This window comes from Tribolium castaneum, chromosome 5, assembly GCF_031307605.1.
Source record: "Tribolium castaneum strain GA2 chromosome 5, icTriCast1.1, whole genome shotgun sequence".
Classification (NCBI taxonomy): domain Eukaryota; kingdom Metazoa; phylum Arthropoda; class Insecta; order Coleoptera; family Tenebrionidae; genus Tribolium; species Tribolium castaneum.
Window position 1 is genome coordinate 963,009 of NC_087398.1, and position 14,663 is coordinate 977,671.

Below are 14,663 nucleotides of genomic sequence, written 5' to 3' on the forward strand. Positions count from 1 at the left end.
TCGAAGATGTGTCATTTTTATGACGGTTGCAAATTTCGACTTAGTTTTCTAAATATTATTTACCAGACGCATGACTTACCAAAATCAACGAACAAATAAATTATTTACCAGTAGCAGATCTCTTGTTTGACCTTCCTTCCATAAGCTTCACCAAAAAATTCGCAATCCAATGGTCATAAATCATCTTACACGAATTATAGTTATCTATTACTTACGTACATGGGCCGGAAAGCGAGCTTTTCTGGGCGTCTAACAAGTCGTTGTAGCTTAGAAACTTTTCTAAATTTAATTAGAGGTCGCAATTTTATAAATGAAACAATCCGTAGCAAAACCAAAAATGCCAAGTAACAATTTCAACAAAAGTAATCCCTTTACTTAGCAAACTTAGGCAAACACCAGATTGAACAAAACTGACAATCATTCCTTAAACCGCACTCAACCCACAACCATGGTCACACCCACCACCGTAACATTTTCCTGGTACGACTACCTAATTTTCACGGGAATGCTCACCGTCAGTGTAATAATCGGCATTTATTTCGGATGCTTCGGCAGTAAGCAATCCACAACAAGCGAATATCTGATGGGTGGGAAAAAAATGCACGTCTTCCCCATCGCCATGTCCCTAGTGGCAAGGTAACCGCCCCAGAAGTGAGTAAATCCCACAAGTATTACTTGCAGCCACATTTCGGGCGTTACTTTACTGGGAGTTCCTGCCGATGTCTACAAATTTGGGGGCGCATATTGGCTGAGCGTCTTCGCCCTCGTCATAGTGTCCCTTGTTACGATTTTCGTCTACTTACCGGTGCTCTACCAAGCGCAAATCACCAGTGTTTATGAGTATTTGGAAAAGCGATTCGACCAGAAAACTAGAGTTTTCTCCTCGTTTCTCTTCGCAGTGTCTCAGATTTTGTTCCTGCCGGTTGTCATCTACATCCCTGCACTTGCTTTCGCAGCTGGTTGTTGTCCCAAAACTCTGATTCAGTCTAACGTTTTGTTGTAGCCACCGGAATCAATCTCCATTTAGTCACACCAGTGATTTGTGCCGTTTGTATTTTTTACACCACTATTGGGGGGTTGAAGGCGGTCGTCTGGACTGACACTTTACAGTTCACTGTAACTCTGGGTGCTGTTACCACAGTCCTGGTCCTGGGGATTAAAGCAACGGGAGGTTTCGGTAACGTTTGGCAGAAAGCACTTGATGGCAAACGACTCGACTTTTTTGAGTAAGACTTTATTTGAAAATTCGCACAAAAATTCAGTCAATGATAAGTTTTGAGCTTGATGTTACACGAAGTGACAATTTCTGGGCCGCTTTTATTGGACTCACTGTCTTGTGGATCTCCCAGTGTAACACTAGTCAAAGTTGCGTACAAAAACTCCTCTCAGTCCCGACCCTAAGTGACGCAAAACTGTAACAATTCGTCTTCCACTTTTGCAAAATAATCAACAAATTTATTTAGGGCCACCATTTACTACGGAGTTGGGATGATTCTGGTCAAAACGGCCGCTGTGCTTACAGGCCTTGTAATTTACGCCCGATATCACACGTGTGACCCTTTCGAGACCCACCAAATTACAAGAAAGGACCAGTTATTGCCCTTCTATGTCTTTGATGTTGCAGGAAACGTTCCAGGCCTCTCGGGACTGTTCATTGCAGGAGTGTTCAGTGCCGGTTTAAGCACACTTTCGGCCCATTTAAACTGTCTATCAGGCACGGTTTACGAAGATTTCGTCAGTAAATTACTACCGAAAGACATAACAGAACGCACCAAAAGCAACATCCTTAAGCTAATTGTGGTGGTCTGTGGGGCGATCTGCACCCTTTTGGTGTTTGTTTTCGAACGTTTGGGAGGAATTCTGCCCTTGGTTATCACCTTCCAAGGGCTAACCGGAGGTCCATTACTCGGAATGTTCACTTTGGGGATTTTGTCTCGCCGGGCTACCAGTAAAGGGGCGCTGTATGGAGGGATTTTCGGGATGGTAGCACTGGCAAGTGTTGTTATCCCAGCCAAGTATTTGCAAACTCAAGGAATGATTCACATTCCGGCTAAACCCACTTCGACAATCGGGTGCCAGTTTAATTTTACCGAAAATTATTCGTACGTTTGCAAAAAAAGTGATCGAATGACTTGGTCGTTTTCTTTTAGGAATCAAACGATTGGAGATGATGGGGTTTTGCAAGTTTTCAAAATATCGTACTACTATTACACCCTTTTGGGGTTTGCTTTCACCACGATTTTTGGCATAATTGTGTCGTTTTGTACGAAGAAAGATGGGACAGCTGTGAGCGAAAAGCTGCTAAGTCCTGTCGTTCGAAGGAAAGGGTTGGAGGAGGATAATTACAATACTGTGGAAAAAGCGTTACATTTGGTTACGCAAAACTCTGACAAATTGTAAATTGTTTGTATTGAATAAAATGGATACGATTATTTTGGCTTATTATTGATTTTACAGATAGGTGCACACGTAATGAATTTTTCAAAAGACCACTTTTATTAGAAATTTAATAAAAATGTTATAAATAAACGTGATTTAAGCTTTTCGATCGATTAGACTGACTATTGAGATGTTATCACTGGAACAAAAGCCCAATTTATCATTTTATTAATTACTGATTAGATTAAACGATATACTTTGACTGTTCGCAATTTTGGCGTAGTTTATTGATGGTGGTTATTCGGAAAGTGCGCACAGTTTCTCACAATGAAGTTTAAGACATTTTTATTTGTTATTTCGTTTGTTGTCCCGGAATGTTTTTCCCAAGACTGTAAGTCGATTAATTCGTAGAAAGATACTCAAAACCATTTCTGAAAAAAACTGCAGTTTTAATAATCATTAAGTCTTGTTATTTTCTAGCTAAAAAACACCATTTTGTGTTAACCAAGTCAAAAATCAAAGAGTCTGTCGATTTTTACATTTTTACATTGCATTACCAGCATATGGACTCTTGAGATAGCTTTTAAATCAGTTTTTCCAAATAGATTTAGATTAGATAAATGTTATTAATCAACATTACTCTATGAAAGCTTCAAGTCCTGCTCCTTTGTACAATGGATGCAGAATGATACAGAAAGTAAAAGCTAAAAGCATATCTGTTAAAATAATAATTCAATTTTCAAATTTTTCGAGGATTTTAAATTACAGTATCCTTAATAATACGTAGGAGAAAAATAAAACACTTGCGTTAAGTGTGCGGTACTTATCAAAAATTTTTGTAATTGTCTGGAAAACTACCTAACAAGGAAAAATGGTAAACAGAGTTTGAAATCGGACACTTGGTATAAGAACCGAACACAAAACAAAGAAAAAATTACCGAAAAGTAATTAAGACTAGATTGTATGTAACTTTTTCCTTGATCATTGTTATTGCAATGATTAGATAGTTATCTCAAGGGTAAAATAAGAATCTTGACCTTGAAAATTAAGAACATATTAAGAAATACCTACATTTTTGCGCATCATATTGCTTCATTAATAAAGCAAAATTTTCTTGTTTTTCTAGCTCAAAAATGCCAAAATCAGGTTATCGATAACGACAAAGGGCCAAACATTGACTGGACAAATCACCTAATAAAATTAGAAAATGAATCTGATGATAGACCTGTCAATTTAGTATTTAAGTATACAGGAGAATTAAGTAATCAATTTCAGTTATTTTATCCAAACAATCTAAAATTGCCAACTATGCATTTCTTTAGGTGTAACGTTTTCTGATGAGCCTGAATTTGGTGCAAAATATATAGATATCGTTGCAGAAAATAATCAACTAAGCTTCAAAAGCAACGATAACTATACAAAGATTGAGGAAGATCCAAACATACAGTCTTACGTTATAGGAAACACAATAAGTTTTCAAAGAAAATTCACTTTAAATTGTGATGCAGAGCAAGATATTTTGGTAAAAACAACAGTTTTGATTGTTTTACGCAACTAGTGTATTTCTTTTAAGAACCTTTTAATAAACATCAAAGATACAAACAACCATGATCCAACTTTTGCCAAAACCAGTTACAGCTACGAAATGCCTATGCCTTTAATCCCAAATATTGACTTGACCGGATTTGGCGACGATATAATTGTAACAGATTACGATTTCACCAATGACAATGTAGCATTTACTATTGACAATACTGCTTTCGAAGTTACAACAAAACACAACAATGGTTCCAACAGTTACACGGCTGTTGTAAAAGTTAAAAGTTATACATATCTTTCAAAGGACACGCAACTGACTCTTACAGCAACTGTAAGTCTGGATCAACTCTTTAGCTTGAAAATTATTTAGTGATTTAGGATTCAGGAGAGCCGCCACGATCAAGCTCAACCACAATTCAAATAAAAATTGATGAAAGCAACAGTTTACCCGACATTCCTTCAGTACCAGAAGCTTCATATCAGTTTGACTATGCTATTGGTGATGATAAAAAACCAGAACTGACACCACTTGGTGCGGACATAATAGTAACCGCCAGTGATTCTTCCAAACTTACAGTAAAACTAGAAAGTAAATATAACACAGCCTTCATAATAATATTATCTTAAATCAATTGCAACTTAGGTAGTGACATTGCTCCCGATGATTATTTTACCGTCGAACTTGACAAAAATTCACAAAAAGTAACAATAAAGCCCACTGACAAAGTCATAGAAGCTTCACCGAACCCCGTGCTGGTTTTAACCCTCGTGTTAACTCTAAACGGAAAAGAAAAAGACAGCAGCAAAACCGCGATTCTGGTAAACCTCCCAACTGAGAAAATTATCACCATACCACAATTCGGTCAAGCGTACTATGAGGCCCAGTATATAGTTAACGATGATAAAGACACCGTGGAGCTGTCGACAGATATTACAGTTTCCGAAAACGCTGAGGTCACACTTGTAGATGGTAAGTTTGTGCTTTCGTGTCTCTTGTTTCTGCTTCTTGTTGTTGAAACGCGATTTGTGTTTTTCGCAGACGAAAAACACTTTAGTATAAGCAAGGTTGGTGATAAGTGGCAAGTAACTGTGCTGGCGGATTTGGATAGTAGTGACTTGAAAAAAGGTGATATCCCCTTGGAACTTCAAGCTACAGTAGTTGTTGATAAAGAGTCATACGTTGGTTTTGCTACTTTGATTGTTAACCTTCCTCAAGTTGACTTGCGGTTTACTAAACCTTACTACACGGCAACTTACACCGTTAGCGAGGGGGACGCCCTTGATACGTTAGCAGTGGATGGAGACATTGCACTGACTTCACCAAGTGGTGATGTTACAGTTGAATTAGTTGACAGTGAGTACTGGAACACGTACACAACACACACAACCAACACACACACTCATTCTACATTATCAGTCATTTTGCTAAACATTCACAGATCAGGATTATTTCACATTAAGTTATATTGCGAGTTCTGGAACATGTACGGTAGAAGTTAAGGCTGATTTAGATCAACCTACTTTGCACAAAGGGGGCGATTTGATCGTGAATTTCAAAGCAACACTAAACGGTGTTGAGGAACTAGGTGCTTTGGTCATCACATTACCGGATGTTGTTGATGCAAAATTTGTTGATTCCAATTATGTGGCTAATTACGTAATTACCACCGATGGAGTTACAGTTAATATAAACGGGGCTCCAATCTCGGTAAAGCCCCCCAAGCCCTCCAGTCAAGACATTACTGTCAGTTTCAAACAAGGTGAGTGAACACACTCTAACACAAGCAGAACACAAGACACAGTCACTTAATTCTGGTGTTTTAGTGAATGATAATTTTAAAATCGTGAAAAACGTGGACCAATATCTTATCAGTGTTACAACTCCTTTAAACGCCTCGGATTTGCTAACGCGAGAACCTAAAGTTTTCACTTTGCAAACAAACACCGTACCGGTTGCTACAAGTACTTTGGTTATTGAATTACCAGACGTTCGGCCCAAATTCACCAAAACTTCCTATGACGCCACTTATAAAGTTGATGCTGCAGGAAGTGCAACAGTTGAACTAAAGGACACGATTGAATTAATTACAATACTGACCCCGAAACTCACTTTTACTGGCTGTGAGTTGACAAAAATCACCAAAACAATACCAAAATTGCCCTTGTAGCCTTTGGAGACCATTTCTCTTTTGATCCCGACAAAGATCCACAAATTAGTGTCACAACTAATCTAGACGAAGACGTTGTAAAGACAAACCCAGAAATTTTACTGACACTACAAGCAACTATTGAGGGTTCTAGCGAGACTGAAACGACAATCATTGTCCTAAAATTGCCAAACGATGGGACAACAGACACGTTGCAATTTGAGCAACCATCGTATGTTTTTTCGTACAAAACTGGCCAAGACAAGCCTTACATTGACAACGGGGGGCAAAGTATAAGTCTAGTCAAAGTACACACTGACGCTGAAATTACCATCACTGGGAGTAAGTGGGGAAAGGTTGAGAGAAATCATTCCAATTGCCAAATTGCAGCGTTTAGTGAAAATTTCGAATTGTCAGGCACCGATAACCAATTTAGCCTTGGCATCAAAACTCCCTTAAACCAAACCGTCCTAGACACCGAACCTGACATTCTTCTCGTTCTGGACGCAAGTCTGGCCGGTCTGGACGATGGTTTCGCCACGATTTTGCTTCATCTCCCTGAGAAAAAATCCCCGAATGGGCCAAAATTCGCCCAAGCGTTTTTTACAGCCAATTATGAGTTGGGAGCTGACCGACACGATAAAGTCACAATTGACGGAAAGGCCATAAGTCTAGCTGATGGAACAACTGAGGCAAACATTGAACCAGTCGGAAGTAAATCATTTCTCATGACACATTGCACCCATCACACACAAGACACACTTCTCTCCTACTAGCGAGAGCCTAAAACGAACACTTTTGCAGCAAATAGCGAACACTTTAAGATTGAGAAGAAGAGTGACGGTAGTGGTTATGAGCTGAGTTTGGTTTCGAATTTGGATGATTCGGTTTTGATTGGTGAAGCTGATGTGGTTTTGACGTTGAAAGCAACGCTTGGTGGTGACGTTGGAGAGGGAACTTTGGTGGTGAAACTGCCCAAAAAGACAGCACCGGCTTCGTTTAAACAACCAAACTATGTGGCTAAGTACAACATGGACACTGATCCACACACAATTGACATGGACGGGATTGAACTCGAGGGTGACTATTTGGACGACACTGTGATTACTTTGAAAGTGGATGATGGTAAGAAGCTTTGGTTGGGCCCAGTTTTTGAGCGAAGAATTTCAGGACTCGAAGACTATTTTACAATTAATGACAAAAGTCCGTACAAAATTGCGTTAACTAAGAATCTGGATGATACGGTACTGAACAGTCAACACGAAGTTGTAGTTACTGTAGTTGCAACACTTGATAAAACCTCGACCACAACTTCCGTGATTGTAACAATCCCAGACTTGCCAACACCACCAAACTTTAAGGCGAGCGTATACTATGGCAAATATGACAGTGATAAGAAAGTTGTAACCCTTGATGATCCAATCGAAACCGATGCCAAAGATTCAAGTATCGTTCACATCACTGCAGAAAAGCGTAAGCAGAAAACACCGCCACAAAAACGTCCTGACGATTTTTTTCAGCCTATGACACAAACTTTGCTGTAGAGTATGACAAAACGAACGGTTTCGCTGTTAAAGTAACACAGCCGCTTGATGACGAAACCGTACAAAATAACAACGAAATCTTTGTGGTTTTTGATGCCACAGTTGACCGTGCTGTGGCTCACACTTCGGCCACTTTGGTCCTCAAAATGCCCACTGAACTGAACCAAATCGTGCCGAAATTTTCCGAGGCATTTTACAACGCCCAGTTGGACGAAAAGACTGTCACGATAAAATCACCGATCACTATCACCAGTGACAAAGCCGGCGATACGCAAGTTGAAGTGATTGACGGTGAGTTTGGTCGGTTTTGAACCAGAATTGCGACGCTATTTTAGATTACAAGGAATATTTTGGAGCGGAATTTGATGGTACGAGTTGGCAGTTGACAGTGGTTAAGGAACTAGAAACAGCTCTGACGGAAATTGTTGTAACGCTGGAAGCGTCCTTGCCAGGTGATGACATTAAAACAACCACCACTGTGATTATGGCTCTGCCAGATCACGGTTTAACACCAAGTCCTAAGTTTACGGTACCTCTCTATGAGGCTGAATATGTGGACGATGAACCGCCCTCTCTTAAAATCACTGATCCGATCACACTCCAAGCCGGGTTTAAAGATGCTACAGTAACTGTTGGTTCTAATGATTATCAACAGTACTTCAAACTTGCGCAAAACAAGGACAATGCGCTTCAGTGGGATATCAGCTTAAGTAAACCACTAACTGACGATATTCTTAAAAACAACGCGCAACTTGTCGTAACTCTGAAGGCCGATTTGGAAAATTCGGAAGGTCCAGAGTTTGCGACACTAGTCATCAAACTGCCTGCGCAATCTCAGGAAACTGTATCTTTTGGTGAAAGTTACTACACTGCCGATTACACTGTGGAAAAGGACAAAGACAAAATAAATTCCTCTGAAATTACTGTAAGTGAAGGCGCCACAGTCACAGTGATTAAAGGTCAGTTCACGTTAAAAAGCAACTTGTCGTTTGAAAAATTAATGCAACTTGATAGTAACACTAGACTTTTTTAGAATACACCGACTACTTTGGGGTCAGTTGTGCCGACAAAAAGTGTGTCTTGACAGTGAAAAAAAATCTTGAAGATGATGTTTTAAACACGAAAAATGAAATTATCGTTGTATTGCAAGCCACAAAGACAGATGTTGCCGAAAAACCGACAGTGCCAGTTATTGTGAGTTTGCCCTTGCAAGACTCTATCGAAGCACCGAAATTCGAACAAATTGTCTACACTGCTGATTATGATAAGGAAAGTAGCACAATATCGGCGAATTCGATCAAATTTAAAGACACTGAGACTAAAGGCATAACAGTGGCAATTGATCCTACGTCAGGTACTATTACAGAATCATGGAGGAAAAAACTTAATTATAAATTTCAGACTATAAGAATAATTTCAAAGTGACTTCTAAAACGGACCATTGGGAAGTTGAAGTCAGTCAGGCATTAGATGTCAGCGGTAAAGTTTCGATTTCCTTTATTTTACAAGCAACGAAAGAAGGTGTTCAAACAATGGGGGAAGCTGTCTTTGTGGTCAATCTTCCAGCGAATGAAGGTATTAGTGGTCACTTCAAAAACACAAATGACGGGTGTTTCAGATACATCGGTTGTGGAATTCAGTCGAGTGACTTACACCGGCAAATACAATGTCAAGGATACAACCGACGAAGTGGTTTTGGAGCAAAATATTCAAATCAAGGGAATTAGTGATACTAGCAAAGCAAAGTTAATTATAGAAGGTGGTAAGTTGCATTCCATTTCCAAAAAATCCCAAAATAATTTCGCCAATTTTTCCAGGGAGTAATAAGGACAACTTTGAGATAAAGGCATCCGAAGAGCAGAAAGACCAATGGATTATCGGTGTTAAAACTGATCTTCCGAATGAAATTTTGGATACTGAAACTTCGATCGTTCTAACTTTGCAAGCGACAGTGAATGAAACTTCAAGTAGTGGAGAAGTTGGGGTTGTAATTAATCTTCCAAAGGCATATACCCCCACGAGTTTTTACTTCACCAGTACCTCATACACCGCTGACTATGAAATCAAAAATAACTCCCCTGAATTAAAGGTAGATTCGAAAATTTCAATCGAAAATGATCCAGACAGTACGGCCACAACAGTGAAACTCTCAGGAGGTTTGTCCAGTAATTTCACTAGCTTTGGTTTAATCATGGTTTTGTAGATTTTGCCAAATATTTTGCCGCTGATTATTCCAAAGGCATAGTAACGATAACTCTATCAAAGGCAATTCCCAACGAAATTGTCGAAAAACAGTCAGCCCTTCCGGTGACAATCGAAGCAGCAAAAAAAGACAATCAAGTCGCGAGAGCGGTCTTGGTGGTCAGACTTCCCAAGGAGACAAGTATGAATTGATTTGGATCGGTTAGAGCTCACTAATTAATTTCAGGCCAAAATGACGACGATGACTCGTCCGATGACCAAACCGGCCTGATTGCCGCAGTCGCAGTTTTGGCCGTTTTGTTGGTCGCCTCTCTGGTCGGAAGTGCCGTTTTCTACTACTTCAAATTCAAGTAAAACCTTCCATAGTTATAGTTTATTATTTAAAATTATTGATTATTACAGAACTGCAAAAAACTACAGCAACATGAGTGACAGTCCGCGGCCTTCGGAACGCTTCAGGAAAAACAGTGCCGGGCTTGACACGTAAGTAAAACACACACACAACACTAGACACACAAACATTCTGAACACACAAAAATAATAATAAGGCGATTTGAACTAATCCTTGTGTTGCTATTTCAGGAGAGGAGCGTATGCGTACTAGTAGTTTACCTTAAGATTTATATTATTTTTGTGATCAGAATATGAATAAACTGTTTCGATTTACCGATGGTTTTTTTTACCCTTGTTATTACAGAAAACATAAGTTTGAACATGCGACCAGACGACCAACGGGGGTTATCAAGTACCCGCTCAAAGACGACGAGAGCACTGATTGCGTGGAAGAGCCAATAAGCGAGAAACGAAAATCGGTGCAGTTTGATGTTATACACATCGATGAGTTGGAAATAGAGCCCGAAAAAACCGACGATGAGGATAACGAAAATGTTTACGAAAATGTTGACAGTGATAGTGACCACAGGCGGAACTCTGAGGCCTAGCCCGTTGATATTATTTACACATGCTTTAATCTGATATTTATAATTATTTAAAATAAAGTTCAACTCTCCAATACTGATGTGCAAAAATTAGAATTGAAAGATACGAAAAAAACACAAAAATGTCTGTTCAAATAAAATTAAAAAAACAAGGTATGTGACCAGTAATACATTGGTCGTCTGCACTTCAAACATATTTTTATGCTCAGATCGTCTTTAACTAATGATTAGGAGAGCAAACATTCGAGCATGTTTTACAAGTTTATGTTTGCCTTTCTGCAATAAAAATGCTCGTACGTGTGCCAAAGTAAGCAAAAATTGTCTGAATAAACCCTACCTGATGGAGTGCTTGCACTCGCTGCAATTAATTTGGGTGATTTCAGTTTGAGAAAATAGCAGCAAAGCGAACTTATCTTTTATCAGATTAATACTCCTAAACCCTCCAAACTGATAAGGTAAAACAGTACACGGTTAATTCAATTAACGGCTGTGTTAACAAATGCGCGGGTTCAATTGTGTCCTTTTCAATTACTCGGCCTAAATTGTTTACGATTGTGCACTTGTTAACGCTCGCCATCATGTGGTTAGCATTCCATCAGTGAGCGCCCGAAAATGGAACAGAGACTAAGCAACTTTCGGAGTCTCTTTAAATCGTCTCCAGCCCCTGAAAGCGACCCCAGCGAGCCCGAAATCGGCTTCAAACTGACTTTTTCCAAAACGTCCAAACAGCTAAAAGTCAAAGTGTTGAGTGCGAGACACCTCCCAGTGAATTACGGTGCGATTAAACCGCATGGATACTTAGTCAAGGTATAAGCGAAAAATCAGCAACTTTAGATAACGCACATTTCCCAGATCACAGTTTTCCCGGAAAAGGAAAAATATGAAACGTCAGTTGTGAAGGAATCGTGGCCGACTTTCAACGAGGAGTTTCCCTTTACGCTGCATTCGGCGTCCAGGTACTACCAGGATTATTTCAAGGGGAAGTTTATTTCCTTCACCGTTTATGCGGTTTTGGAGAATACAACTGAAACAGTGGCTAGGAAAAATCAAACCAGTCGCTTGAAACGGTTTTTCTCATTTAGCGAGTTCGGGGAAACCCCGAATAGGTTCAGGAGGAGCTTTAGGCATTCGCTGAATAGTCGCAGGACTATTGGAGCGGTTACTTATAATCTGGACGCGAAAATTTTTAACCAGAAGCTGGGAGATGATCTTATTTACACTCCGGATATTTGGAGAGGGATCAAAGAGATTACCAGCGGGATCCAAACAGAACCGGTAAGTGTTAATGCATCCAACAAAAAAATAGTACGGCGGAATAAAAATCCTTTTAAATTAATTTCATTTGGAAAAACATACAGAAATGTTGAGCTTTGCATTCTTAATAGACTGAGAAAAACTGACGACTAAAATTTACAAGAGAAACATATTTTCGGTTCACTTTCATAAAAACCATTGTGGTGCAAATAACGTACTCCTGGCATTAACTTTTATATGAGTTGTCTTGGTAACAGCTTCGTCATTTGCACCACAATGGTTTTTATGAAAGTGAATCAAGTATAGGAAAAAAAATATTTAAAATTAAAAATTTGCGCTTCGTTCCATATTTTTCGAATTGAAACTCTAGCAAAAATAATTTTATTGAAAAGGGATGTAAATAAAAGTTACAACTGATAACGACCTGTAGAAAAAAAATTACGCTTTTATGAGAGACAGAAGAAACGCACGACTCGGATTCGAACCAAAGGTGCTTTTTTTCTAACTAATAAATATAAATGAAGAATACGACTTAGATCAATCCACAACCATACGAAATTTTGCATTTCCAAGAAATTACGAATAGCGAAATTCCAGTTAATGTAGTGAAAATCAACCGACAATTAAAATAATTGAACACCAGTTTTTTGTCAACTTGTGATTGGTCTGTCTTACTGTCGGGTGCGCATTACTTCATCAATATCCAATGACAAACACCTTGCAATTTTTTGTGCGGTAGATAAACAAGTTGGAGGTAGTTTCTATATTTTTATTGGTCAAATACGGATTCCGGGAACAAATGAGACGGTAAACCAGTGCTGGCCCTTCCCACAAAACTAGCATTTCGTCTTCGATGCAATGGCCGGTCATGTTTCGGATTTTATGCAATTTTATCGATTTTTATCTCAAATTCAAAAACGAACTGCTGTTTTCAATTAAGTTTTGTTCATTCATATTGATTTTAATTTTTTTTACGTAATTTATTAAATTGAGAGAATTGTGGCTTTAAAGTTAAAGGAGCATTTATTTGTAATTTAACAATTACCCTGATTATAAAATAGAGAGTTAAAGTGGACATTGAATTTAAATGAAAAATTAAATTTCTTTATGAAATTGGCCCTTATCTTCTGATATCATTATCTTTATCTCTGACTATGTACTAAGTTTTTAATTGAAAATTCTTACGTTTACATTTCAATTCTTCAAAAAAGTAAAAAACAAAGTTGTAGAGAATTAAATTTACCACAAAAAAGTCCTTGACGCTATTAAGTTAAAATTAATTTTCCGAACCTGGAAAATTTGGAGCCTTTTGAAAAATATGGGCCAGTTGGTAAAGGTTTAAAATTTTCTTAAACATAATTTTCAACATAATTATTGCATTATTTTTATTTTATATATTTTTTTTCAAACTCGTTACTTTGAAAACTTAGCGCGAGGGCAAAAACGGCAGCTTGGAAATGACCCTCTCGTACAACATCAGCGAGGACCGCAAGAACGACGTGGTGGAGATCAGCGTGACGAAGTTCCGGTGCAGCTTACAAACGATGCAAAAGCACGAAAAGCTCGGAGGCCAGCTGTACATCAAAATCACGGCTTCGGAGCAAGCCGACGTCGTACAGAAAATGAAGAGTGACAAATTCGAGCCGACGATTTCGCTCAAACTGGAAGCCAACACGGCCACACTTCGGGCCACAGTCAACAACGACAACTTGGAGCAAGTCAGGATTCTGGTGCGGCTCATTTGTAGGAACATTCTGGGCAAGAAAATCGTTCTGGGGAAGGTTGAAATCGACAGCAATAGCGACTTGTGGAAGGAGATTGTGAAAACTCCGTCTGTGCCCATAACACGGATGATCAACTTGGAGTGATTTTGTACTTAGGGAAAGCGAACCGAAAAGACTGTACGTGGTGCCAATGTCGGATTATTTATTGTAATTTATACTCAATAAAAATTTTGAATTATGGGTGGTGGTTTTGAAGGTCGGGCCTTAAACAGAGCCAATGTGTGTATAATAGCCCCATTATCTAGAATTAACAATAATACCGACGCTTTAACGCATAAATTATTCATTTGAGTTGAATGTGTGACCCCGGGGACTTTTTATCACTTCCTTAAAGAGATACTAAACATCTGCCACGTATTTTTAATACAATTTTAATGATATTACGGCAAATGGTTATCGCGATATTACATGCGTTTATGTTAACACTTTTTATTATTGCTTTCGGAACTAAACGCGGTGTAAATAGCCGCGAAAAAATGTGACGGTCATCCGAGAAGTTGTAAATGATATTTTACGGGAAACTAAAAATTTTTATTGTGAAATAAGCGTCAGTTTTAATTTTACGAAAAGAGCTAAAGGGGGTCGCACACCGATAAATGTCTAGATTTCAACACAAAAACGAATTATAACACTGCTAATCCGCTGCTTTGTTATCTATTTTTCAAAAAACACTTTTCAAATTCTTCTGAGTACGGCGAAATTATCGGAGCAAAACGGCACAAAAAACAATTTTTAAATGAGGAGCTGGAGGGAAATGGCTTATTCTATCGACAACAACCCATCAAATTCTACTGGAACTTAAAACAATTTTGAAACACTTTCAAAATAGAATTTTTTTCTTTTCTCAATTACGTTCAAACTAATCAAAAAAATGAA

At 38.7% G+C, this 14,663-nt stretch overlaps 3 protein-coding genes across 5 annotated transcripts; all 3 read left to right on the forward strand.

The window, feature by feature from the left end:
* The first annotated feature begins 399 nt into the window (after positions 1-399).
* On the forward strand, positions 400-2,432 carry LOC103313220 (sodium-coupled monocarboxylate transporter 2). The gene is made up of 6 exons (XM_008195958.3): positions 400-636; positions 682-959; positions 1,004-1,226; positions 1,274-1,414; positions 1,464-2,102; positions 2,151-2,432. Exons 1-6 carry the CDS (start codon positions 449-451, stop codon positions 2,398-2,400), a joined length of 1,719 nt encoding a protein of 572 aa, XP_008194180.1. The 5' UTR covers positions 400-448; the 3' UTR covers positions 2,401-2,432.
* Positions 2,433-2,627: 195 nt separating this feature from the next.
* On the forward strand, positions 2,628-10,845 carry LOC656855 (hypothetical protein). Of its 3 annotated transcripts, none has more exons than XM_008195849.3 (23): positions 2,628-2,770; positions 3,506-3,640; positions 3,702-3,901; positions 3,953-4,249; positions 4,297-4,507; positions 4,562-4,888; positions 4,958-5,272; positions 5,358-5,678; positions 5,743-6,039; positions 6,087-6,407; positions 6,456-6,779; positions 6,870-7,190; positions 7,236-7,538; positions 7,586-7,900; positions 7,945-8,568; positions 8,643-8,963; positions 9,011-9,184; positions 9,228-9,371; positions 9,427-9,765; positions 9,813-9,992; positions 10,038-10,161; positions 10,214-10,294; positions 10,509-10,845. In XM_008195849.3, the coding sequence occupies exons 1-23, from the start codon at positions 2,707-2,709 to the stop codon at positions 10,750-10,752; spliced, it is 5,982 nt and encodes a 1,993-aa protein (XP_008194071.1). In that variant the 5' UTR covers positions 2,628-2,706; the 3' UTR covers positions 10,753-10,845. The 3 variants fall into 3 exon arrangements, with proteins under 3 accessions (XP_008194071.1, XP_008194072.1, XP_008194073.1); XM_008195850.3 differs by lacking the exon at positions 10,509-10,845 and adding an exon at positions 10,394-10,477; XM_008195851.3 differs by lacking the exons at positions 5,358-5,678; positions 5,743-6,039; positions 6,087-6,407; positions 6,456-6,779.
* Positions 10,846-11,046: 201 nt separating this feature from the next.
* Positions 11,047-13,967, forward strand: LOC103313199 (uncharacterized protein). The gene is made up of 3 exons (XM_008195847.3): positions 11,047-11,556; positions 11,602-12,024; positions 13,434-13,967. The coding sequence occupies exons 1-3, from the start codon at positions 11,362-11,364 to the stop codon at positions 13,869-13,871; spliced, it is 1,056 nt and encodes a 351-aa protein (XP_008194069.1). The 5' UTR covers positions 11,047-11,361; the 3' UTR covers positions 13,872-13,967.
* The last annotated feature ends 696 nt before the right edge of the window (positions 13,968-14,663 follow it).